At 38.0% G+C, this 25,963-nt stretch overlaps 4 protein-coding genes across 10 annotated transcripts; 2 read left to right on the top strand and 2 right to left on the bottom strand.

The window, feature by feature from the left end:
* The first annotated feature begins 56 nt into the window (after positions 1 to 56).
* LOC125203163 (probably inactive leucine-rich repeat receptor-like protein kinase At5g48380) lies at positions 57 to 3,539 on the top strand. Its single transcript, XM_048101464.2, has 3 exons — positions 57 to 329; positions 951 to 1,862; positions 2,294 to 3,539. The coding sequence occupies exons 2-3, from the start codon at positions 1,035 to 1,037 to the stop codon at positions 3,317 to 3,319; spliced, it is 1,854 nt and encodes a 617-aa protein (XP_047957421.1). The 5' UTR covers positions 57 to 329; positions 951 to 1,034; the 3' UTR covers positions 3,320 to 3,539.
* Positions 3,540 to 4,100: 561 nt separating this feature from the next.
* Positions 4,101 to 8,722, top strand: LOC125208048 (DNA-binding protein). Its single transcript, XM_048107595.2, has 15 exons — positions 4,101 to 4,304; positions 4,500 to 4,604; positions 4,670 to 4,738; positions 5,213 to 5,302; positions 5,391 to 5,474; positions 5,553 to 5,717; positions 5,923 to 6,110; positions 6,187 to 6,259; positions 6,464 to 6,517; positions 6,632 to 6,889; positions 7,281 to 7,487; positions 7,638 to 7,741; positions 7,878 to 8,022; positions 8,097 to 8,231; positions 8,308 to 8,722. Exons 1-15 carry the CDS (start codon positions 4,200 to 4,202, stop codon positions 8,482 to 8,484), a joined length of 1,959 nt encoding a protein of 652 aa, XP_047963552.2. The 5' UTR covers positions 4,101 to 4,199; the 3' UTR covers positions 8,485 to 8,722.
* A 126-nt stretch (positions 8,723 to 8,848) lies between these two features.
* Positions 8,849 to 10,245, bottom strand: LOC148923288 (Integrase-type DNA-binding superfamily protein). The gene has a single exon (XM_089061854.1). It carries the CDS (start codon positions 10,104 to 10,106, stop codon positions 9,111 to 9,113), a length of 996 nt encoding a protein of 331 aa, XP_088917980.1. The 5' UTR covers positions 10,107 to 10,245; the 3' UTR covers positions 8,849 to 9,110.
* A 4,427-nt stretch (positions 10,246 to 14,672) lies between these two features.
* LOC125207088 (ARM repeat superfamily protein) lies at positions 14,673 to 24,565 on the bottom strand. Of its 7 annotated transcripts, none has more exons than XM_089061335.1 (25): positions 24,365 to 24,565; positions 24,167 to 24,267; positions 23,610 to 23,820; positions 23,308 to 23,389; positions 22,807 to 23,113; positions 22,494 to 22,596; positions 22,272 to 22,408; positions 21,693 to 21,866; positions 21,329 to 21,534; positions 21,048 to 21,191; positions 20,872 to 20,960; positions 20,504 to 20,651; positions 19,096 to 19,145; positions 18,858 to 18,913; positions 18,400 to 18,563; positions 17,980 to 18,173; positions 17,395 to 17,452; positions 17,233 to 17,305; positions 16,891 to 16,992; positions 16,686 to 16,782; positions 16,532 to 16,612; positions 16,183 to 16,421; positions 15,955 to 16,095; positions 15,701 to 15,835; positions 14,673 to 15,071 (listed from the first exon to the last, which is right to left on the bottom strand). In XM_089061335.1, exons 1-25 carry the CDS (start codon positions 24,537 to 24,539, stop codon positions 14,688 to 14,690), a joined length of 3,651 nt encoding a protein of 1,216 aa, XP_088917461.1. In that variant the 5' UTR covers positions 24,540 to 24,565; the 3' UTR covers positions 14,673 to 14,687. The 7 variants fall into 7 exon arrangements, with proteins under 7 accessions (XP_088917461.1, XP_088917462.1, XP_088917466.1 ...); XM_089061336.1 differs by having other exon boundaries at positions 17,395 to 17,428; XM_089061339.1 differs by lacking the exon at positions 14,673 to 15,071 and adding an exon at positions 15,073 to 15,347 and having other exon boundaries at positions 24,365 to 24,564.
* Positions 24,566 to 25,963: the final 1,398 nt, after the last annotated feature.

Below are 25,963 nucleotides of genomic sequence, written 5' to 3'. Positions count from 1 at the left end.
GCATTGTGGTCGTTACTGCTGTTAAAGTTTCCTCTTCTTTTTTTTTTCGTGGTCACACTTCTTCAGCTCCACCCACAAGTCTCTCTTTGAGTCAAGTCTTCAGCTCTCTCTCTCTCTCTCTCTCTCTCTGCAGAGTTTCAGTCTTCAGATCGATCTACCGAGAAATTGCCAAAAAGCATAACCCAGTTAAATAGCGAAGAAAGAGAAGAAAATAAAAGTGAAAAAAAACAGAGAAAAAATAATTGCTGGAAGATTGATAGTTGTCTCCTTATACGACCCGAAAACGCCCGAAGTCTTCATGTGGAAAGAAGATCCAACTTTTCTAAAAGGTAAGAATTTCCTTTTTTTGTGCGTGCCTTTTGATTTTTTCTTTCTGGATTATGCAACATTTATTTAGTGTGAAGCTTCTCTCTCAATTTTTTTATTGTTTTCTTAGCTAGATTTTGGTGATTATTGTGAATTTTTTTCAAAAAGGGCTTCCTTTTTACTTCTCTTGAAGTTTGAGTGTCTTGATTGGGTAATTTCCTTTCGTCTGTAGTTTGCTTTTGTGGTGTTTTTGGGGGGGTTTAACCTCAAAGTTTGGATTTTGTTTTTGTTTTTTTCTTTTCTTTTTGTTTGTGGAATTGGATGATTTGGGTAGTAGATAGTACTCTGTTATCTGCTTATATGATCGCGTTGATTCCATTAAAGGTAGAAATTTGAAGCTTCGATTTGTTTGTGTAGTTTAATTTTTAAAAAAGTATGCATTTCCATGCTTTTTGTCGTTTCTTATGCTTGGAATTTGTAGTCCTGTTTAGGGTTTCTCTGTAGTTCTAAGCACTGTACATTAGTCTCTTTTTTTGCAGAATTGTATGTTTAGTGTTTGATCACCTCTGTTATTACCATTTATGATCTTTAGATTATGCAGAAAGTGTTTTATTGTAAGTGATTTGCCCCTTTTGATGTTTCAGGAAGTTAAGTATGAGTCTTGTTATGTACCAGCAATCTTGAATTTGGTTATGTTCTTTGGTCTTTCGACCTTATAATCAACGAGCATGGTGTCGGGTTTTAGGGCAGCCTCTGTTCTCATTACTATCTTTGCTTGTCTGCTCGCCCCTGGCCATGCCACTCCCTCCGATATTGAATGCCTGAAATCGATACAGAACTCGTTGGAAGACCCGAACAACTACCTAGCAACGTGGATTTTTGATAACAGTTCCCAGAGATCAATATGCAAGTTCACTGGGATAGAGTGTTGGCACGAGGATGATAACAAGGTCTTGAATATCCGGCTTTCAGACATGGGGCTCAAGGGTGAGTTCCCACTAGGCATTGCCGGTTGTGCTGCCATGACTGGCCTTGATCTTTCTAGCAATAGCATCCGTGGGAACATTCCGAGTAACATCTCTAAGATAATTGGCTACATAACTACACTTGATCTCTCCTCCAACCAATTTTCCGGAGAAATCCCAGTTGATATTTCGAACTGCAGCTTTCTGAATGTGCTTAAACTCGACAACAACCAGTTGACCGGCCAAATTCCTCCACGGATTGGTCTACTCAACCGGATCAAGTCATTTAGTGTTGCGAAAAACCAATTGACCGGTCCAATTCCCCTTTTTGTAAATGCCAGTTTTTCTGCTGAGAGCTATGAAGGAAATGCAGGTCTGTGTGGGAAGCCCTTGTCTCCTTGTCGTGGCGGTTCAGTGAAATCTCATGCTTCTGCAATCGTTGGAGGAGCAGTTGGTGGCATCACTGTAGCAGCTCTCGGTGTCGCTATTGCTTTGTTCTTTTACATGCGTAAGATGTCTCGAAGGAAGAAGGAAGAAGATCCTCTCGGCAACAAATGGGCCAAGAGCATCAAGGGCGCCAAACGCATCAAGGCAAGTACATGCGTCTGTTATCTGAGAAATAGATACTTATTCAAAGGGTTTATTTCTTCTAAAATCATGAATTTTGTCCATATTTTGTTGCAATTTCCCCCTAAAACTGATATCTGACCAAATTATTCTAAAACGTTCTAGCAATATGCTAAAAACCTCATCTGTATAAACCATATGTGATGGATGGTAGTGCTCTAAAGGCTGAACTCCTCCCATTGTGAGTTTGATTTAGGCGAATATCCATTTTGGTGGAAATTTGCAACAGATCATGAGTTCATGTTACTAGTGTTACAGATAAAAATTCATTGCAAAAACAAGCAATAGCCAAAGTTAATGATTTTAGAAGCAATTAACCCTTTATTTAAACGCATGTACTCACACGTTGTTAACTTTTGTGGAGATAGTTTTCTCAAAATTGTTTCTGTTTTCAGCTATCGATGTTCGAGAAATCAGTTTCAAAAATGAATTTGAAAGATCTCATGAAGGCGACGAATGATTTCAGCAATGAGAATATCATTTGGTCGGGACGTACAGGAACAGTTTACAAGGCGGTTCTTGAAGATGGGACCTCACTTATGGTGAAGAGATTACTGGACACTCAACACTCGGAGAATGAATTCACTGCGGAGATGGCTACATTAGGAAGCATCAAACACCGGAACTTGGTTCCACTGCTCGGTTTCTGCCTGGCGAAGAAGGAGCGCCTCTTGGTCTATAAGCACATCCCGAATGGCTCCCTTCACGACAGGCTACATCCCGTGAATGAAGGCACTAGAGTCATGGATTGGCCTCTTCGTCTAAAGATAGGAATAAAGGCAGCAAAGGGATTCGCGTACCTCCACCACTCGTGCAATCCGCGCATCATCCACCGGAACATCAGCTCGCAGTGCATCTTGCTCGATGCAGACTACGAACCGAGGATATCTGATTTCGGGCTAGCTAGGCTCATGAATCCCATCGATACACACTTGAGCACGTTCGTGAATGGAGAATTTGGAGATTTGGGCTACGTTGCTCCTGAATACGCGAGAACTCTGATGGCGACCCCGAAGGGGGACGTCTACAGTTTTGGAGTGGTGCTGCTGGAGTTGGTGACCGGCGAGAAAGCGACGCATGTGGCAAGAGCCCCGGACACCTTCAGAGGCAGCCTGGTGGACTGGATTTCGGAAGTCTCTGCCTCGTCTAAGCTTAACGACGCCATTGATGAGTCGTTGGTGGGTAAGGGTTACGACAGCGAGCTTTTCCAGTTTCTGAAAATTGCTTGTAACTGTGTGCTTCCAGCCAACCCCAAAGAGAGGCCTACCATGTTTGAAGTGTATCAGCTCCTTAGAGCCGTCGGGCAGCGCTATGATTTCACGACGGAGGATGACATCTTGGTGCCGACCGATGCCGGGGACGCTGATCGGCTAGTAGAACTCATCGTTGCTCGAGATGATGTACAGAAGAACTTCTACTGAAAAAGGTAGTATAAAAAAAATGAGATAGATTGCATGGACAAATTAAATGGTATTATTACACATTGTTGGTATGAAGTAGGGTTTTTTTTTTGGTGATGTTCATGTAACTGTACCTATATCTATTTCTATACTCCACTACTTAACTAGTAGTAGTACTCTATTTAGCTGGTGAAATGAATTGTGTATATCTGTTATTCTATGGATGTTTTAGTTTTTATTATATGAGGCTGGAATATTTATAGTACTCCAATGATAAGGATGAATATGATGTAAATTATGTAAGCATATAAATGCGAACTGCAATGAAGTGACAAAATTATCAAAAAAATATTGCGACAAAAAGGAAAGCGTAAAAAGAGGATGGTACATAAGTACATTGCTAAAATCAGAATCCAATATTAGTTTAATATCTCGACATATATTACTCCAGTTTATTTTCTTTTTCTTAAGGTGGTCAACTTGAAATTGGTATTGAGAATTTGAAATTTCAGTACCTGAAAAATGGATTTCAAAATCAACTTACTGAAAATTATGAAAAATACTATATATTACTGCTCCCTCAACAAAAAATAGCCATACTAACCTTTTTTGTTAAAATCAATACAGGCAACTGGACCGTTTCTTTTTAAATATGAAATTTAAGAAAATTGTATTTAATGGATTGAAAAGAGTAAAATAAAAAAAGAGAGAGAGTGAAATAAAGAAAATGTTTGTTTTTATTGAAAAGATTAAAATGATTAAATTAAACTGTGAATTAATAAGACTGAAGAAATCGGGGCAGCATTGAAATAGCGTGTTTGTTCGTCTTCTCCATCGGTAACAAAAACTCAATTTCACACATTCACACACAGTAGTCGGTAAGTAGCGGTAAGCCCCGAACATGGAGAAGGAGAAAGGAAAGCAGACCAGAAACAATCCTTCACATGGAAAAATATCACTCCAACAGTTCGTTTCCATTACGGCTCCTCTTCTAGACTTGGAAAAAGTACTTCAACCTATCCTTCTCGCGTCTCTTTTTATGCATATATCCTTCTGTTTCAGTGATGATTGAAAATGATTAATTTGAGACCAATTTTGTTTCATTTATTTGTTTTAACCTAATCACTTGCTAATTTTGTGGTGATATATATGATTATGTCTTCATTGATGAAAATATCTTCCATTACTGTGGTTGTTTTAGGAAGCCGAGATATCACAGTCTGTGAGCTCCGGCGCAACCAGAAGTTTGGAGAGTGCTCAAAAGAAGGGATCGACCATTCTCAATTTGAAGTGTGTAGATGCTCAGGTAATAGTAATTCAAAATGTGGTTTTGCATTTTGCTGTTTTTAATCTGAATGTGTGTTTTTATAGACAGGGTTGATGGGGAAAAGTCTTCTTGAGTTTCAATCTAATAAAGGGGATGTGCTTCCTCCTCACAAGGTACTGCTGGTCTATTTAGTCAACTATTTTTCTCATATCTATAGGGTAATGCATTTCTATATCATATGCATAATGTATGATGATGATGATGATGATGATGATGATAGTTCAAATGCAATTCTTACAAATTTCATCCATCTAATACTGATGCATTTTATTAGGAGTATATTTTATCTTTTGATGTATTCTAGTTCTGTTTGACTAGTTGTGGTGTTCCTTTGACTTGGTTATCTCAGTACACAGCTTAGCAGTTTACAATTTTTGTGGAGTAGTTCCAAGTGTTATACCGATGTTTGCTGTAAAATACCTTCTAGTAGTACTACTTTTTATTTTGTCGTGTGAAGGCCTTCCTTTGTTTAACATATGTATCTTACCATATGCCAAAAAAGTTGGGCCTCTGGTTCATTTACATATCGAAAAGTAATCTGTCCTCTGGAAGCATCTTGACTATCTTCTTTTGTCTTTGACATACAGTTTGGAACTCATGATGTTGTGGTTCTGAAACCAAACAAATCGGACTTGGGGTCTCCTCCCCTTGGGCAAGGTGTTGTTTACAGAATAAAGGTATAATATAGCTTGTGCAATATTAAGGTTATCCTATACATCCTTAAAATTGATTATTTAAGTGTAAGCACCTTTTTCTGTTGAGCAGGACACGTCAATCACTGTTGCCTTTGAGGACATACCGGAGGAAGGTTTGAATAGTCCCCTACGCCTTGAAAAAGTGGCAAATGAGGTTTTGTACTTGTATTATTTGATCATATGGTTTTGTATATGCATCTAGAAGATACCCTTAGGCATAGGTGTTATGTAGGTAACTTATCGTAGGATGAAGGAAACGTTGGTTCAGCTAAGCAAAGGTGTACCGACAGGTCCTGCTGCCGATCTAATTCCTGTTCTGTTTGGTGAGAGGTCACCAACTGTGTTGAAAAAGGAAATCAAGTTCACTCCTTTGAACTCAAACCTTGATCATTCACAGGTATCCCAAAAACTATCCTCATTAAAAGCCTTATATTTGCAGCAATTATGCATATTATTTCTTCTTTGATTTGCATTAGTTGCAAGTTTTATAACATGTACTAATGAGGTCATCTGTGTTGATGCCTTCTAAATTTGTGTTCCTATCCTGCAGCACGTTATAGAGTTTTCTTAATATTGACTAAATAAGTTGTCTTCATTTTAAGAAAGGTGCTATTTCAAAGGCTCTATTATCCAAAGAGCTCTTTTTGCTGCATGGACCTCCTGGAACTGGGAAGACTACGACTGTGGTTGAAATTATTCTGCAAGAAGTCAAGCGTGGATCGAAAATTCTTGCTTGTGCTGCTTCCAACATTGCAGTTGATAACATTGTGGAGAGACTTGTGCCTCATAGGTACATGTTCAAGCTTCTAATGTGACCAGTGCATCCTAATCATCAAAGCTACTTACTTCATTTTTGGATGTAACAGAGTTAAGCTGGTGAGAGTGGGACATCCTGCTCGCTTACTTCCTCAAGTATTGGATACTGCTTTAGATGCTCAGGTAGTTTTTGTACCATCCTGTAACCAAAATCTGGACTCAAGAGTGTTAATGTGTTGACTTGTAATAAGCCGAAATTATCTCTCTTTCTTTTGAGATGTGTTCCGCCTATTGTTACTCAAGTTTCAAAATTGCTCATCCATCAATGAGTGATTTTTTGTAGTCTTATTGAGAGGAACGAATTATTAACTTCTTGGTTTCATATAGGTCCTGCGTGGGGATAATAGTGCACTTGCAAATGATATTCGCAAGGAAATGAAGGTACATGATAAAACAATATATATTACCTTCTCCTATGAAACGAATATTGATATATTACTGACCTGACCTAAGTAATCTTCGATAATTTTGTCAATGTCTCATTAATTTCTGCAGGCTTTGAATGGAAAACTTTTAAAAGCCAAAGATAGAAATACTAAAAGAGATATTAGAAAGGAACTCAAGACTCTCTCAAAAGAGGAACGTAAAAGGCAGCAGCTGGCAGTGATTGATGTGATTAAGAATGCAGATGTAGTATTAACAACACTGACTGGTGCATTGTCTAAGAAGCTGGATGGCTTTTCCTTTGATTTGGTTATAATTGATGAAGCTGCCCAAGCATTAGAAATAGCATGCTGGATAGCTCTTCTGAAGGTATTATAGGTGCTGAATCTATCTGTAGATTTTAAAGAAAGTTGCCAGAGTTTATATCTTTTAGTAGATTACAGTGGGCCTGTGAAAATTGAACTAGAATTGACATCATTTTCCACTTATACTCCGACAGTAAGAAAGTTCCACTATAGTGGGACGGGTGTATCTGAAATATGTCTGTATGCTTCTTAGTCATGATATTGACCAGTAAGAAAGAACATATACTTCTTGTCAGCACAAGAAGATGACGTGCTCTTTTACTTTGGTTCACTGAGATTGGTCAATAACTTTGGGCAACCCATGGCTGGAGCCCTTGAGCTACGATGTCTCCTTCCTTGTAGTTCACAAAATATGTTTTGTTCTGGGACTCACTAAAACTTAATGTCCCTTCCAGGGCTCCCGATGCATATTAGTAGGTGATCACCTCCAGCTTCCCCCAACAATCCAGAGTGTTGAAGCTGAGACGAAAGGGTTAGGAAGAACCCTATTTGAACGTCTTGCAGAGTTGTATGGAGATGATGTCATGTCTATGCTCACTGTTCAGTACCGCATGCATGAACTTATTATGAATTGGTCATCTGAAGAACTCTACCAAGGAAAGGTGCTCAGATACATCTCTCTCTCTCTCTCTCTCTCTCTCTCTCTCTCTCTTATCAAGATCGTCCTTAAAGACAATCTCTCGAAACTTTGTTGTAATTCAGAGTTCGTGATTAAGTAGTGCACTGCTTGTTTACTTCACCTTGCATGACAGATTCAAGCCCATTCAAGTGTTGCAGCCCATACTTTATATGAGCTGGAGGGTGTCAATAAAACATCATCAACAGAACCAACCATTCTTCTTATTGACACAGCAGGGTAAAGTGTTATTTTCATCAGTTAGAAATCTTGAGCGAACAGAATAGCGAGCTAAATGCAGAGGATCTTGCTTTTTCCATCATTGTAATGTTTAAGTGGGTCACCTTGTTATTGATGTGGCAAGCATTGTTTTCAGTTGTGATATGGAAGAGAAGAAGGATGAAGAAGATAGCACACTGAATGAAGGGGAAGCTGCCGTCGCTATAGCACATGCTAAGAGACTTGTGGAGAGTGGAGTTCAAGCTGCCAATATAGGAATTATTGCACCTTATGCAGCACAGGTATTTTACTTTCGTGATATTTTTTTTTATCTTTATCTAATTAAACAGGAAAGTAATTTCTACTGTCCATTCAGGTTGTGCTGCTGAAAATGTTGAGAAGCAAAGAAGACAAGTTAAAAGATATGGAAATCTCTACAGTTGATGGCTTTCAAGGCCGTGAAAAGGAAGCAATTATCATTTCAATGGTCCGCTCAAACTCAAAGAAAGAGGTAATACTAGTGCCAATCGCAAAATGACACAATCAAAGGCATTAAGATTTTAACACAGAGATTTGCCTTTTTCTAGGTTGGTTTTTTAAGTGATCGTAGGAGAATGAATGTGGCAGTGACGCGAGCAAGGAGGCAATGTTGCATTATTTGTGACACGGAGACTGTCACTGGAGATAAATTCTTGAAGCGTTTGATTGAGTACTTTGAGGAACATGGCGAATATTTGAGTGCTTCAGAGTATGGCACACAATAAATTAGGAACTTTCTGCGAGTTGGTTGCGTTCGATGAACTGAAGCCATTTTGTTAAGAATGTTACATGCCATGAGTAGATCATGTAGCACCTAGAAATACATGGTGCAGAAGTTCCTTTAATGAGGATATCATATCATTCTATTGATTTGTATAAGAACAGATACACAAGTTTATTTACTAGCTAAGTATATACCTGGGGTGGGGATGGTTATTCTTCTCTTTCACCATGTTCACTTAATGATTTTGTCACAGTTTATCAAAGTAGCATGGAAGTTGAAAGCTGCTTCTCAGGAGGTTCGCTTTGTCTCCCATTGTGTCGTTGTGTGTGTATCAAAATACGCTTTTGGAACATGTGAAACAGACTGTTGTTTGGTAGTGTTTGCGTCATCTCATCTGTATGTCAGTATAAAGCCAATGAAACTGCTAGAAAAGGCAGGGAAAGCTAAGTCATACATCTACTTCTAAGACACAGCGTCTCACGGTGTGCTGTCATGTGTTTTAGGGACTTTTACTTGCTATATTATACTACAAAACAGAGCTGTTGCACATGAGCTAAACTAATCTATGTAGGGAAATATTCCTATAGTATTGAAACCTGTGATGACAAAAAAAAATCCCCAACTCCCCTAAAAGTTCCAGATTGATGGATGAAAAAACATCTCTTCGTTACTATCACGTACATGGAAATTGGTGGTTTCTGCTCCTAGATGTATATCTGCTTCAGCTATTTCACTCAGTGTATCCCAGTTAAAATGGTTAGCTGCACAGGTACCGAATGCATCTTCGTCATCATCTTTGAATGATAATGATTCCATCTCCGTGAAATTCTTTGATGCGTTATCACTCTCACATGGCTGATGTCCCTCTCCTTTTAGTACTCCGAGCTGCTGGAGGAATTCGTTGAGATCAATCTGCGGCTTCTCTTCAGAGGTAATCACTTTACTCTTAGATGAAAACTCGGTATCTTTCTCCGCTGCGTCATGAATTTCTAGTTGTGGCTCCTCGCTTAGAACCTGCACGTCGTTTTTGGGATCACTGGATGATGAACTTGATGAATAATCCTGACCAAGAACGCCACTCTTCTTGAGTTCTTGCAGCCTCTGGTGGATCACATGGACGCTCGGCTGCGCATTCAAATTCAGCAGTCCTGTAGTGGACAGCTTCGAGTGGAAGGTATTGGCAGGGAACCATTTGAACTTGTGCGACTTGCTCAATGGATTGAAGTTGGATCTCAAGTGGGGCAGGTTAAGGTACGCCTCTGGCCCATATAACCTTCTTGCGGCTTCATCGTAAGCCATGGCAGCCTCTTCGGCGGTGGAGAAAGAGCCCAGCCAGAGCCTGGTCCTCTTCTTGGGCTCTCTTATCTCGGCCACCCACTTCCCCCAAGTCCTCTGTCGAACGCCACGGTACTCGCAGGTGGCGTTCTGAGGACCGCCTTTACCCCTCGCGGGGCCTTTCTTCCATGGCTTGAGGGGGGATTTCCTGCAGTTGTCCATGAGTGAGTGAGTGAGTGAGTGAGGAGTAGAGTAGTTTGTTACATGAGTGGCGCGGGGTATGTATAGTGTATAGGCTGTGTTTGGTTTAAATGTGTTCACGTTTGGAAAAAGAATTTGAAGCCCCATGTGACCGTTTGCTGTTGGTCATTGTTAATGTCAAGTGTCATTCTAGAGCTATACAAGTCACATGTTTCTCTATTTTCTGTTTTCTAATTTCGGCTCCCATCTCTGATGGCCTAATTTGGTTGATAAAAGTCCCATCCCATGCCTTCTTCAACTAGCCTTGTTTCGTATCAAATCAGTTGCGGAGAATAAGAGATGGGTTTAAAATAGTTAGCTATTAAGGTTGGCTTCATCGTATTTGTTATTCATGTATTTTGTGCCATCAATTATCCATCAGACATAAATGTAAATACAATACAGTAGTATTACACATTTTGGCTCCTTCAATGCTCATACAACTAGTACGGCATTAATGGGATGGGAGAATATCAAATTTTAAGACAATATCAATGTAAAGCACTACTTGTTTGGTTGCTTCAACTCTACTTTACTTGAAAATCTGAGAAATTGATTTTTACCAAATGTAATAATGCACTTCACATTGTGGGATTGACAAGTGCAGCCATGCAAACACGTGACAAGTATGAGTTTTCTTGCTGAGTTGAGCTAGGGTGTTATGACCGACTGTGGAAGAATCCAAGGTTTTTTTATTTCTAATATTTTTTAAAATCCTGAAAAAAAGTTGAATAAATTGAAAGATGAGTTTAGTTTGAAAATGTGGTGTGGTTTTGGACAGTAGTGGGTTAATGAGTTTGGAAGAGGAAGCACCTCTCACAAACACATTCACGAGGTTGGCAGATTTCACATGTTTCTACGGAATTTTCACGGCCTGCCTCCTTCCTCATCACCTCTATCCCATGCATCTCTCTCGATATTTTTTGATAACCTTAAATACATCATTGCAACTAGTTTGCTTCAATTTCTTCCTCGCCTGTTAATTCTAGCCTATAGCTACCCTAGTCCCTCCGTCCCCATTATGGTCCCCTTTTGACTCGCCATCATACTTTATAGTAATAAAATTGTGAACAAATAAATTAATGTAGTGTCAAGTTCACAATTATCCAAAATAATAAAAATTAATGAAACATTTAATAGAGACCAAAATGGAAAAATAGATCCTATTTAGAGCATCTCCAATGGCGGCTAGCGGGCCGGCTAGTCGCTTCGCGGGCGCTGGCCGGTCCACTAGCCGACCATTGGGACCGGCCAGCGGCAAATCAGCTAGCCCACGCCGATTCGCGGGCGCTAGCTAGCTGGTCGGCTGGTCGCCATTGTAGGGTTTCGATCGGCTAGCGATCGGTCAGCCCCGTTTTTTTTTACACTCCCTCCGTCCCGATAAATATGAAACGTTTGCTTTTCGACACAGGATTTTATGTAGTGTTGTATTGTGAGTTATAGAAGAGAGAGTAAAGTAAGAGAGAGAGAAAAGTAGAGATAAAGTTATTTCTATTTTAAAAAACGTTTCATTTTTAATGGGACAATCCAAAAAGAAAACGTTGCATTTCTAGTGGGACAGAGGGAGTATATATTTTCGAAACTATATATATACGCGATTTTAACGTCATTTTCATTCGCACCACTTATTTTAACGAGTTTCTCTCTCTCTTAATTTCTGTACAAGAGCAATATCGCGAAATGAGTGATGCGGGTGGCAATGGCGTGGGTGGTAGTGGTGATGATGCTGAGGAGTTCTACTAGCGATTTAACGAAGAGTTGGCGGCCTATACGTCCCGCGAGATAAATCGGCTGATACAAAGGGCCTTGCAGCCGCAGCAGCCGGTGATACCTCGACCCAATGTCCACCGCCGATATGTGGTTGATCGGGATCACGTTGATGCACATCGGTGGCTATATGACGGCTACTTCGCTCCGGAGCCGCGGTTTGGGGCCAACCATTTCAGGCGGCTTTTTAGGATGCGTAGGCCATTGTTTATGCGTATCGTTGATGCTTTAGAGCATCGATATCTGTGTTTCCAGTTCAGGTACGATGCTGCTGGCAAGCCCGGCCACACACCTATACAAAAGTGCACTGCAGCAATCAGGCAGTTGGCCTACGGAGGCTCGACAGACATGTGGGACGAGTACCTCCAATCGGTGAGACGATTGCCCTGGATTGTCTGAAGTATTACTGTCGGGGCGTCATTGAAATATTCGGTGAGCAGTATCTTCGAAGCCCTACCCTCGAAGACTGCCAGGATCTGATGCAGATGCACGGGGAGAAACATGTGTTCCCAGGGATGTTGGGCAGCATAGACTGTATGCATTGGGAGTGGAATAACTGTCCCACCGCCTGGAAAGGGTTCTACACGACCGGCTACAAGGGAAAGAATCTCACGATGATCCTCGAGGCCGTAGCTGATTACCGGCTGTGGATTTGACATGCGTATTTTGGCGTAGCCGGGTCGAACAACGACCGCAACATCCTCAACTCGTCGCCCCTTTTCAACGAGCAGTGCCAGGGCATCAGTCCGACCATCAGTTTTGTCGCCAACGGCAACCAGCATGATATGGGCTACTACTTGGCGGATGGGATATACCCTAGGTGGCCCGTCTTTGTGAAGACGATCAGATGCGCAGCTGATGAAAGGAAGGCCTACTTTGCGGAACGGCAGGAGTCGGCGCGCAAGGACGTGGAGCGGGCATTTGGTGTGCTCCAGTCTTGATGGGCGGCAGTTAGAGGTCCAACGCGTTTGTGGCATGTCGACTGCAATGCTGATATAATGTACGCATGTATTATCATGCACAACATGATAGTCGAAGATGAAGGTGTACAACTGACTAGTTGGGCCAACGACGATGCTGATGCAGCTGGTCCAAACCACGACGTAGCCACCCCCAACATACGAATGGGGGTACCTCACGATGAAGCTGACCGCCTCAAGGCACATAACGATATGCGCCAAGTAGATGCTCATATTCGACTCCAAAAGGATTTAATTGAAGAGTTGTGGGCGCGGAAGACTGCGCGGCGATAGTTTTTTTTTATGTAATTTTTTTTAGGATGTACTTTTTTTAATTTAAATAAAATGGTTGTATTGTCCCCGTATTTGTGCCGTAAAATTTAATTCCATATTTGCGTGAATGTAATTTATTTGTTTTTTATAATTTTGCTGGTCTATGGCTAGACTATTGCTTGTCCAGTTTCTTGTCCTGATGATATGTAAGACAGTTTCTAGTCCTTGATGATATAGCAGGATGAGTTTTTTGGCTAGGCTATTACTGATCTATGACTGAACTATTGTCATTGCAGATGCTCTTATTTGAGCTAATTATTTTCAGTGCCTGTTAAACTGGCCATATCCCATATCGGGTCCAGATTGTAGTATATACCAACTCAGCGGCCCAATTAGAATTTACAAAGATTCATTGTATGTAATTTTTTATTTTTAAATTACTTAATGTTTGTTTATAGAGTTTTTAATTTTTTAATATGACACGTGTCCACACATTTTTTGTTAATAACCAAAAAATTCGAAATCCGATGGAATTCAACAGTACCATTGATAAGTGTTGAAAGAGTCGATCCGAATGAATCAATCAAAAGAAAATCATGGAAGATATATCAAGGAAGATCACCAAAAGAAAATAAGTATCAAGATGAAATAAATTGAATGTATTTGATTTTTGTATACCATAATTAGTTTAAGACAAAGCCATGTTTATTTTGTTAATAGATTTCCATCTCTATATGAGTTATCACCCGATTCACCCCTACCAAACATGCTAGCATAAGGTAATAACTTATAGATGATGTACTGTATAAGTTTGAGAAATACTATGAAGCAATGGAAACAGAAAATCATTCCCTAAGATGACTTCCTTTTTATGTTGTTTTCCGCAAAGTTTCGATTGTGTTTGCTAATAGAGCAGCTAACGATTCCTAATTTGTTAGTTTGTTTTAAAACCAATTGTTAACATACCTATCAAAAGAACTCCGCAGATTTATGCTCTTTTTTCATTCAGATTCGTGTTTAATTTGGTGTTAGGGAGCAACAAACCACCGGTTAAAAAAACCTCTCTAGTGCTCTTCACCACCAACACCCACTACGATTTATCATATCATCATCCCCCCACAAATCAAATCAAACCAAACCTCATGGCTATCAAACACAAAAAGAACAAAAGAAAAAAAGAGATTTCATCAATTGTCTGGATGAAGGGGAGAGGACATCCACCGCTAGACGATTCACCACTGTCTTTCTTGGGTCCATGCGCTGAATCGTCCCGCAGGGGTTGGCTTCTCCCCTTCGGCTAGACACTCCGGTCCACGCGGTGAATCGTGTGGCTGTGGTTATGATAACATCGTTATTTTGTACTATATGTTTTTTACTAGTTAAATGATATGTTTAGTGTCGAGATTAATAATTTGGAGTCTATTTTTGTGTCATTTTTGTACCAATTGGTTACATGACGAGTTCGTTGAGAATTAGGTGAAAAAGAGATGGAACATGGTCGAGAAGAATAGGCCTGCCGTGAAAGGGGCTTCGATCACATGGTTCTCTCAAGATCATATTGGCGAAGTACTCGAGTGATGTTCTTTGTGTGTTATCCACATCTATTATGGAAGGAGAGCTCGTGTTTGGAGAAAGTGATAATGAAGTTGCAGACGTCCAGTCTGAAGAGTTTGAAGGTCTTAAAGAGATGTTAATTCCCATATTTGTTGAGCATTAGAGAGACCGCCGAGAGAGAGGTGATAAAGAAAGGAAGATCAGACAAGAGACGAGCCCAAATCACCATCGAGAAGATGGTCGTCATTGTAATGGCTGCCAAGACCAAGAAGGTCATTGCGATGTCAACCAAAAAAGAGATAAAGAAGAAGATGGTGGTTATTGCTTGTTTCAAATGCAGATTTCTGAAACAGTGAAGAAAGAAAAAAAAAATCTGAAGTGCTCGTAAACTATCTAAGTGGCTCTCGGATACGAGCAAAAACTGTAAGTCAATCTCTTGACGCGAGTAAAAACTGTCGAGCAAAAATTGAAGAACTCCTTGATATGAACCTAAACTTTCGGTGAAAATTGAAGCAGCTCCCTGAAACAAACTTAAACTTTCAATGAAGCAAAAAAAAAAACTCTTTAATATGAATCTAAACTATCAATGATGAATTGAAGAAGCTCTATGATACGAGCATAAATTGTCAATGACAATTGAAGGCCTCCTGACTGCGAGTATTAACTATTTACCAAACTGAATAACGTGCAAGTTCAGTATCGAAAAGCTCGATACTCAACCTGAGGGGAGTGTTGGAATGAGTCAATCCGAATGAATCAATCAAGAGGAAATCATGGAAGATATGTAGGAAGATCACTGAAAGAAGGAAAAGCATGAAAGGATGAAATAAATTGATTGTATTTGATTTTGTATACCAAAATTAATTTAAGACTTAAGGCAGTAAGGCTATAATAATGATGCTTAGTTTGAGAAATACTATGTAGCAATAGAAACAGAAAATCATTCCCAAAGATGACTTCATGTTGTTTTCCGTAAAGTTTCGATTATGTTTTCTGACAAAAAGCTCTCAATAATAGCTTTATAGGAGTATTTTATAAAAAGTGAAAGTTGATGCTTCAAAAAAGATATGGTGATTCAAGTAAAAAGATGAAAATGAAAATCTAAAGAGAAGTTAAACATACAAGAAGCTGCAGACACATTTGCCTTACTTGTGCACAAGGATCCGTAGTAGATAGATTTCTGAGTAACATGGTGGCCTCTAATAACCCACCCGATATGCTCTCAACCACCTCTTCTTCACTCGCCATTAGACACATGAGCAGCTTCGCACCGCCCATCTTCTCCTGTCAACAACAGCAACAACACCGTCAACACCAAGTCCTCGATCCATTGCAACCCAAGAACATGAGTCTCTCAAACACTAATTACTTCTCACAATTTAACACAAACCAACTTTAGTTACCTTTTCAGATCCCTGTTTCAGTGAAGTGAGGGCGATGTTCAGAAGGTCCTTTGAGTATGGAAGTATTAAAGACTTCAAGTTGTATGCCACTGTGAACAGAACCTGGATGCATGCTGCCCTTATCTCTGCATCCTTCACCACCTGAAAAAAAAGTAGATTAGACTTAACGAAGGCAGCAAGAGCAAATCATGCCAGAAACTCATCTCGACAATAGAAAGAGTATCATGCCTTGATTGAACGGATTACTCGTGGAGTGATTCTCTTAGCATATGATTTTTTCCCAGTTTCTGGTATCTTCTGGCAGGCGCTTATAAGGACATTAGCCATGCAGAGTCGAAATGTGAGTAGGCGGGTAGCTGCATCTTCCCTCCCAACAACACCAATAGATTCAGCATGAATAGGCTCCTTATCATCGGTCAACTGATTTATCACGTATGCAATTACAGAATCACCGGAAATGACTGTGCCTGCAATATTGCACCAAATGTTCTTTGCTTTTCAGAACTATGAATGAAACTCGAGATAGTTAAAGGGAGATTCTTGAATTATAAAACTGTGTTCTCTGAGTTTATTATGCCTTTTGAGGATTCTGGAGCTTGTAGCTCTGTGCACACCATCAGAGCCAGAGAATCAATGCAGCCATGTTGTGCTTTTGAAACTGAAGAAAACCATTAAAGCAATCTGTTAGAGTGAGGAAGAAACTCAGCAAAGAAGGTAAAGTATTTGCTTACTTTCATCTCCGTCTGCTGATACCCATGACAGTACAATTGTTATTGTTTTTCTTATTCTGAGTAAATCAGGATGTCTATAAGCATTGTTGCCTCTAACCTAATCACGTGAACAAGCAGTTAATGTGAATGCATAGTTGGAGATAAAAAGGCATACTTTCGTTTTAGTATATAACATAACAAATTGGATGCATGAGATAACTCCTACCATAAGACATGTACAAAGGGAAAAGAGGCAAACTTTGATCTTTAACGTGTCTTTAGCATTAGTAGCAGATTCCAACTGAGATGACAAAATCGGAATAAGGACCTGCAATTGACAAAACAAGTAAATTTATCTTAGTTGAGCAAGTTTTCGGATCATATAAATTACTATACTAAATAGGCACTGTTGTAACCGGTAGAACTGAACAGACAGTATATGCAATTTCCTCACATATGATATATATGTAGAGTTTACTTCACTTTTTAAGGAGATGTTGACTATGTGAGTGAAGATATATTTCCTTTATTAGCTGAAAGATCAGTTTGAGTACGAAGTTGTGGCTACCTCGGGGTGAAGTCTTCCACAAAGCTCTGCAGCAAGCTTCCGAACATCTTCAAATTCAGATTTACTCAAAGCCCTAAGAAAAATATTAAACGCCAATGTTAGATACTTTTCTGAAACACCATTACCTTAAAAGTGTTGTATACTTTCATTAGTCAGACAGACCTGTTAATCATCAAAGCAGTAATACATCCAGTGTCTTCAATGAAAAAATGCCGGGTTTCTAGAGCAACAAGAAGATCAGCACGCAGCAGTCATATGTATAAGGCAAGCGAATGTAAAAGAGGGAACAAATGTATATGAAATCAAGAATCAGAAAGTGTAATTGGATCAGAAAGTGTTATTGAATCAGAAAGTGTTATTGGATCAGAAAATGTATATTGTAACACCATGCTTACCATTTTGTGTCCATTATCAAACATACTTTCACAATTATGTACTACTACCCAAAACTTCTATTGATAATTTCTTGAAATTTATCCACTTGGGTGGCGTTCGGTTGTCATGACTAATAATCATGAGACTTATCCATTTAGGATTAAGTTGTGGGATTATTTTAGTTGGAGGGGGGAGGCTATGACTAATTATCATGAGACTATCCATCTAGGATTAAGTTGAGGGGGTCAATCTTATGAACCAAACATGATACATATTTAATCATGAGATTTAGTCTTGCCAACCGAACACCCCCTTGATGACTATCATGGAACAAAAAAAATGGCTAACAATTTCTAAAGTAGAGACATATACCTTGAGTTTCTGAATTATTTAGACTTTTGCCATATACAAGAGGGGCATTGAGGTCATCAAAAACTTTTAGAGGAAGCAGTCTGATTATGAGCAACGGGCAAAGGCGAATAAACAGATTCTCATGTTTCAAAGCCTCAGTGTTTGAATCTGTCTCCCGACTCTCCCCTTTGCCTTTAGAATAGGAGTCATTTACACTGCCCAAGAAAACAAATTGTAAATTAATTAGCATAAGAGAAAGAAAGTAATAAATGGGATCATATGACACATGCCATATGTAACTATTTTCTATTTTTCATCAATTAATACTGGTTAGTGCTCACACTTGTTTGCTTTATAACTCAGAAAAGGTACAAGCATTCACAAATCTAAAGAACATAGAAATGCATGAACACAGGAGGATTGGAATGCAAAGCTACTCACTCATTATGTTCACTCATATACAATATAAGTCGATTAAAGACTAAATCCGCAGCCTCAGCCAGGTATTCACTTATATGGCTCAAGAATCTGACGATAACAGCATTTGATGGTTCAGCTAACATCTTGTCAACTAAAGGGCCAACAATTACATGCCAATCTTCAACCTGAAAATTAACATTAGCATATTATATTTGAAAACCAACCAAATGAAACAGCCAAAGTATTAAATATGATATAGCAGAATCACATCAAGCAACAAATGAGTCATTCACTTTGGGATATTTATCACATAGCTAACTCACATAAGTCAGTTTTAGCTAGTGAAGGTTTCTCTCTTAAGGATCAAATGCTCCAAATAAAATGTGCAATACAATCTTTACAGATATCAGCCACAGGATAAATGTAGTCTAGAATATCACTGCATAAGTTCGTTGAATTGTATTGGAGACGCAACTTACATGTTTTGCCCACTCTGGGAGCAACTTGAGGAGCCTATCACTATCCAGCGTTAGTCCTGAAAAGCAGTTCCATTTTAAATAGAGTACTAGTATTTTATGCAAAAAGGAAGTTCTCGTTTTCTCTCTTTTTTCTTTGTTTTTGGTAGAAAACTAATCTATAAAAGACCACTAAGCACCGGTTGCCCTTTACCAGAAGTAGTTAAATATCAAAAAGTATGCTCTAGATGTTTAAGCATACCTGCTTTTGTAACAACAGAAGCATCAGAATCTGTGTTTTGAGCAAGTTTGCTGTAAAAGAAAATGTAAATATAGTTAGTTACAAGGTTGTAGTTTTCTTATAGTACTAGTATTAACACCTGTGCTATGCACAGGACATAAAGAGTTTCAAATAATGAATACAAAATATAACAAATATATAGAAAATATAAATTCTAATCAATGTGATGATTTAAAAAAATAGAAATGTATTTATCTTGTTTAACTCTAAATGAAGAATTTACTAACTTCCTAAAGAATGAAATATCTATACAATTTTAATTTATAATTTAAATGGAGTAAAAACAATAAAAATTAAGGACAAAAAGAAAATGTGTAACTATGTTCAAAGAATATGACTTAATTAGCATAAGATATACAAATAAAGAAAATATGTGTGAGTAAAAATATTTATTGATAATGCTATGGTAGTCATTAGTCCAAATAAAAGGTAAATTAAAATTTAATAGCCTAATTAAAAAAAATTAATTGAAAAATTTCTGGAATATTAAACATATCCACATTAAATATATGAATAATTTAAAACTTCTTTGAGAAGTCGAGTTGAAAAATTTGTATTATCAAATAATCAACTTCAGTTGATTATTTATTTCTTCTGTTTAATTTCGGACCATAGCATAACTTGATATACATGACCAAAGACTAAATGAATTTTTAATATCAGATATAATAAATTTCTTACTTCCCGCCACATATACGTATAAAAAATAAATTATCACTTAAAATTACGATAATATTTTATGCATCTTGGTTGTTTTGAATAATGCGACAATTTACACTACTATTTATATTAAGAAGTTATACAAACTTTATAAGTTAGATTTAATTTTAAATATATATAATTTCATCTTATTCTGTAATTATGTACACTAAATTTAAATGTAAATATATTTACATACTACTATATAGCTTTAATATTAAATATAAATAATAAATTTAGTTTTAAGATTGCATACGATAATTTTAATATCTAAAGGATTATAAAAAATATTTAATAAATCAGTTATTAAATTAAAATAAATTTAATTTTAAAAATACATACTATTATAATTGTTCCAAATCTTGATTGAGAAGCTAACATTTAATTGGACCAATTTTCTATCCAATAGTTGTCATTTCTCAAAATGACCAAAAGGGTAAACAAAATAGCTTTATATTTTCCCTCCAAAAAGGGCAATATTGACTTTCCATCCAACTCTCCCTTTCAGTAGTATAGATAAGACATTGACGTTCTCTTATTCTTTTAAATTTACCAAATTCCTTTTATCCTACGAAGTCCTATCGGTTTGAACTGAAATCTTACTCTCAAGTATAAGTTGGGGTAGAATTAAAACAAACTAACATCAATAATCACCAAACTGCCAATGTACCTGAGACAGTCAAGAAGCATGCACAAGATGTCAGATTCTTCTTTGTGATTGACTAGCAAGGTTATAAGGGTGATAGCCGCCGATGTCTGTATGTTTTCATGTGATGAACAACTTAGCTCAGCAAGCCTAGGCAAAACATAACGAGGATCTGCAACAGTATATAGTATTAAGTGATTATGACGAGCACGTTAAAATAACTTCTAACAATCTTTTTTGTTGCACTAGTGATAGGAGACAAACTTATTTATGTGCTGACGAGAAATAATATGACTATGTAAATTGCAATTTACTGTCAGTAAGTCGCACAATTCTACCCAATTCTGTTACTGTTTGTCTGAAAATCCTATAATTATCTTAATGTAACTAACCAATCTTGGGAATCAAATTGGCTGCCTGATTCTGTATGGCCTCATCTTCATCTCCAAAGCATTTTAACAACTGGTTTGCAATGTCTTGCCTGAACGAGAAAATTCAGAAATACGACGACATTAAAGGAATACAAAGTAAGAAAAAAAAATCATATTTCACCAATTCACCAACTTACCATTCCACCTCTGAAAGTGTGTCCTCTGATCCAGAAGCTATATGGATGAGATATGCCACAACATCAACTGCATTTCTCCTCTGTACTGAATTTTTAGAGTAAATGCGCTTTAGAACTTCATTTAGGCACTTTCTATCTGAACATCTGTCACATAACAATTAGAGTTACTCTTAAATTTAAAATGCGCTAAACAACATTCGGAGATTTTGTGCAAGATAAATTATTAAAAGAAAAAACAAAAAAGAAACACAACCACAACATGGGCCCTTGATCGATCATACATTGAGCAATATTCTGCAAGAAGCTTAACAATAGCTTTTGCTGCTGCATCTTGCTCATCCAAAAGATTAAGCAATGTTGGGAGAAAAGCATCTATTTGTCTATCATCTCTAAGACTTCTCCTGGATAACATATGATTTGTGTTCAAGATGACAGCTTTAAAAATGGTTGTAGTTCCATCAATCACGTCCTCATCAGCACATCGCAGCTGTAGAACATCATTGGCACTAAATGAGGCTAACATAAATCAAATGTAATGCGAGAGTCAAATGGGAGATATTTCCAGTTGGAACTTTCTAGCAAGATAGCACTAAAACTAAATGATCAGAAATGCAGACAATTCAATATAGAAGTTCACTACACTACCTGAGATATGAGAATTTCAGAAAGTTGAGGCCCAGATTCTGTTATTGCGTTCTCAAATTGCTGACCATTTAGTCGGCCCAATAAAAGCATAAGGCAATTCAGGAAAAAATTAACTGTTTCTAGTTTGCTGCTTTTGCCAATATCAGGTTCCTCGGCTTGGTTCTCAGCGTAAAACTGCAAATGTTCATAAGAATATGAAGGATGAATGAGATTCAAACATTTGAAGATTCAATACCTGTAAAGGAAATCGTAATACAAATTTTAACCATCAATAAGATAGCCAAAAAGGTACTTTCTCCGTCACACGAAGATGACCCACTTTCCTCTTTGGTTTGTCCCAACCAAGATGACCCATTAAAAATAGAAAACTTTTATCCCTAATTTATTCCTCTCTCTTACATTACTTCTCCACTTCACACGCAAAATAAAGTTGCATAAATTCCTTTACCGCCCAAAGAATGGGTCATCTTCCTTGGGACGGAGGGAGTAATACATAATCCGGTTCAAGACTGATAATAATTTGCCTACGTTTCTCAACAGCAACAGTGTAAACATAACGCCCACATGAAATACTTTTACCTTTATACCAGATAAATATTGGTCTAATAGTTCTTTATACTGCTGCGAGAATTTGCTGTCTTCTAAGAACATAAGCATTCCATAATGTTTCCAACAAGAAGAGAGAAGTAAAGAACCAGTCTTCAACATATGCAACTCTGTCTTTCAATGAGAAATATAAGATATAAGAACTGAACGTCGAGCAAAAGATACAGAAGAAATACAGATAACATGAAGTAAGACCTGCCTGTTTTTGAAAACAATCATACTGCTGATTCAGCTCCTGCAGCCATGTACATACCCTCTTTAATCCTTCTCCATGCAAATAACGGCTTTTCCTGCTCCACTAAGTGATTGTTTTTCAAAAATAAAAGACTAAGTGAGTAGACAACCAATTAAAGCAAAAATGTAGATCCACATCAGAAAAGGAAAAGGGCAAACTGATGTTAAAACAATTTTAGCACAGATAATCAGCAAATTAATAAGTAGAACTTCAAATATCAGAAAAGGAAAATCTTGTTGGTGAATCGAAGAAAATAAAAGACTGGGATTGTACATCTGCAAGTTTCTTCACAAGAGTTATAAGCTCATTAAGATTATTCCAAAGAAGCATCTTCAAATCCGGGGTGGAGGAAACTTCGGAAGTTTCCCTTATTGCATTCTCATTTCTATCAATAGTAGCAGCGTGTAACGAATTGGAAGGCTGACTTTTAGCACCAATGAAAGATGATTTCAGCTTTTTGGTTATGTTATTGCCATTGGAGGGAGGATCCTTTCTGGTCAATGCTACAGTAAGAGATAAAACGAAATCAGCAGCAGAAACTGCAAGGCGAGTTGGCAACTCGAATCCATCCCGCATAATGCTGCAAATCAGATGATCAAACATTCAGTCAACAGCAGAAACATTATTTAGGAGACACTTTAACATACTACGTTTTCCATTAAATGAAAAGCTGAAGCTACTGAAATCTGTATAGTCCACAAAATGATAGTACCATTCACAATATCATACTGGGGAGTATTTGACTGAATGATTGCTGATACAAGGACAACATACCTTCCGTTGCTGAGTTTGGATAAGAGATGGGGAATAGAAGAACTTAATGTCTTCAATATCATATCATGTGCCTGCCTTATTGCTGCACAAGTACAAACAAATCAGTTTCTACCAACTTCTTGTACTTGGAGAGTTATTAGAGGAGCAAAGATGAGGCATTTGGCACTGCTTAAAATCACAAGGGACATAAAAATGGGAGAAAGGAAAACATACATAAGTAACATATACTGACATCACACAGAAAGTTGAGTAAAAAAGAGTGCACAGGAAAACACTTGCACAGACATAAATAACAAAATTACCATTTGTTGTAATATCGCTTACGACATTCTCATATTCAATGAGACTGCGTGCAAGAATGCACCACCCAAGCGCGACATAATGATCATCCCTTCTTGAGATGATGTCTGAGACATTCCTCAGAATTGCTTCTACAGAAGTCTCGTCTTGAAAAAACCAATTCAAAAGTATCATAGCCTGGTTTCCTCTTTTTGAATCTCTCACCATCAACGACTGAAATTAAGACAGAAACAATAAAAGGTGTAGGAAGAATTTATGTACACTAACATTAACTTGTAAAAGTAGTATCCATTCTTCAAGCACTATTAGAGATGAAGTTGTTTAGATCTTCGGAACCCTCTACATTAACTGTTCCAGAATTAGTAAACCTGAGCTCTAAGCTCATACTTTAGATTAGGAAGGATGCAAAATATCCTTAAATTCGTACCTATACAGGAGAAACGACGGAAACAAATACTACTATACAAGTTGAATCAACATATCCCTTACAGCTCATGCTAATAGATTAAAAACGATCAATAAAACTAACAAAGAATTAAAACAAGAAACAAATGCTTACGTGCTGAAACATGGGAACAAGAACATGGTCCAAATGATCGCCTTTCTCGGCAGCTTCTCCAACGTACTTGTGTAGAAACCACAGCGATTGCTCCACAGAAACTTACACATTATAACAACAAGGTAAATATTGATAAAGGCAAAAAGCACAAGAAAAAAATAGTAATAAAATCGTTGAACATGTTTTTGCAGCTTCTACCAGTGATTGGAGCATAATTGGGAGAGGGATTAAGGGTTGAAATGGCGTCCTGGAGTTTCTTCGGCTTCAAACTGAGTAGAGTGGTCATGGCCCGGCCAACGGTCGCTGCAACAACCGGGCCCGACCCCGAGCCCGGTCTCAGCCCAATTATCTCGCGCTCCTCCTCCAGCTCCATTTCTGTATGTTCGAGAATGTGAAAGTTCAATTCTGGCCATTTCTTGTAAAATCGACGGCGGGTGAAATTACAAATTGAGTCCTCAAAGTTTTCAGAATTATCAACTGTCCTCTAGATTTTCTTCAAATTTCCCAATACGAATTTTAAAAACTTTAGTTTACTCTAATTAAATCTTTTACTACTAACATTTAATATACGGGTATCAAAATGATTAGTGGGTATAATAGGGCTGGCCAAATATATACCGAAATACCACACTTATCGTATCGAAAAAATACCGAAAATACCGAATTTTGCGGCATACCGCAAGTTGCGGTACTGTATGATACCTTACCGATAGATTTCGGTACGGTAAAGATATAGATTTTCCTATACCGCGGTATATCGCAATATACCGCATTTACGATATTTGCAAAAAATTCGATATATATGTAGTATTTAAAATTTATATAAAAATACTCCCTCCGTCCCACTTTAGGAGTCCCGGTTTACTACTTTTGGATGTCCCACTTTAGGAGTCTCAGTTGGAGTATTTCATAATTGGTAATAGGCCCCACATTCCACTCACCCTTTTCCACTCACATTTTATTATAAAACTAATATATAAAAGTAGGACTCACATTCCACTTTCTTTTTTCACCAACTTTTCTTTATATTTCTTAATATCCGTGCCGAACTCAACCGGGACTCCTAAAATGGGACGGAGAGAGTAGTTAATATGTTAAAATCTTTAACCCTACTTCCATATTTTAGTTCAGCCGCCCCCAACCCCAAACACACTCACGTAGAGATGCAAATCAAGTCCACTTTATAGATTTGACTGTGGTGTAGTTTTAATCTTTTGAACATTATTTAAATAGGTGAAATTTTATTTTAAATTTTTTGCTATAATAGAATTTTTTTTGGTCTGAAACACAGGTATAACGGTATATCATATCTTATTTTGGTATACCGTACTCGGTATGCCATACCTTATTTCGGTATAACGTAAAAGTACGGTATACCGTAAAACGGTATGGTATACCGCGTAGACGGTATGGTAACAGTATCGGAAATAACATACTGAATTTTTCGGTATACCGCATTGCGGTGTACCAAAAAATTCGACAAAGGTATAGACATGGCATTTTCTCATACCGCAATTTGCAGTACGGTATGCGGTATGATATTCTCGGTGCGGTATACCGTACCGTGCCACCCCTAGGTATATAGGTTATGGATCCTCTGTTGTGCAAGTTTGCACAACAGCCCCTGCTATTACACTCATATGAATAAAATCAAATATGTAATAGCAGGGGCTGCTGTGCAAACTTGCACAACAGAGGAGTCAATAGCTGAGGGCAACAAAGTCTTATCTATACCTCGCTGGGCCCCACTCCAACGCCTATATATAGAAGAGCATGCAACGCACAAGGGGATATCAC

Source organism: Salvia hispanica, chromosome 6 (genome assembly GCF_029641045.1).
Source record: "Salvia hispanica isolate PSC_SH4W2 chromosome 6, Shi_PSC_v1, whole genome shotgun sequence".
Lineage (NCBI taxonomy): Eukaryota > Viridiplantae > Streptophyta > Magnoliopsida > Lamiales > Lamiaceae > Salvia > Salvia hispanica.
Note: the sequence above shows the minus strand (reverse complement) of the source record. Positions and strands in the feature narration are given on the sequence as shown.

What these genes read in the sequence shown, in the direction of transcription:
- LOC125208048 (XM_048107595.2), top strand. Translation starts at nt 4,200, where the DNA reads ATGGAGAAGGAGAAAGGAAAGCAGACCAGAAACAATCCTTCACATGGA. An exon ending in GCTGGATAGCTCTTCTGAAG is followed by an intron (nt 6,890 to 7,280) that starts GTATTATAGGTG and finishes TGTCCCTTCCAG; the next exon opens with GGCTCCCGATGCATATTAGT. An exon ending in GCTCAAACTCAAAGAAAGAG is followed by an intron (nt 8,232 to 8,307) that starts GTAATACTAGTG and finishes GCCTTTTTCTAG; the next exon opens with GTTGGTTTTTTAAGTGATCG.
- LOC125207088 (XM_089061335.1), bottom strand. Translation starts at nt 24,539, where the DNA reads ATGGAGCTGGAGGAGGAGCGCGAGATAATTGGGCTGAGACCGGGCTCG. An exon ending in TTCTGTTGTTACAAAAGCAG is followed by an intron (nt 18,914 to 19,095) that starts GTATGCTTAAAC and finishes ACTGCTTTTCAG; the next exon opens with GACTAACGCTGGATAGTGAT. An exon ending in ATCAGCAGACGGAGATGAAA is followed by an intron (nt 16,613 to 16,685) that starts GTAAGCAAATAC and finishes GGTTTTCTTCAG; the next exon opens with TTTCAAAAGCACAACATGGC.
- LOC125203163 (XM_048101464.2), top strand. Translation starts at nt 1,035, where the DNA reads ATGGTGTCGGGTTTTAGGGCAGCCTCTGTTCTCATTACTATCTTTGCT. An exon ending in AGGGCGCCAAACGCATCAAG is followed by an intron (nt 1,863 to 2,293) that starts GCAAGTACATGC and finishes TTCTGTTTTCAG; the next exon opens with CTATCGATGTTCGAGAAATC.
- LOC148923288 (XM_089061854.1), bottom strand. Translation starts at nt 10,106, where the DNA reads ATGGGGCTTCAAATTCTTTTTCCAAACGTGAACACATTTAAACCAAAC.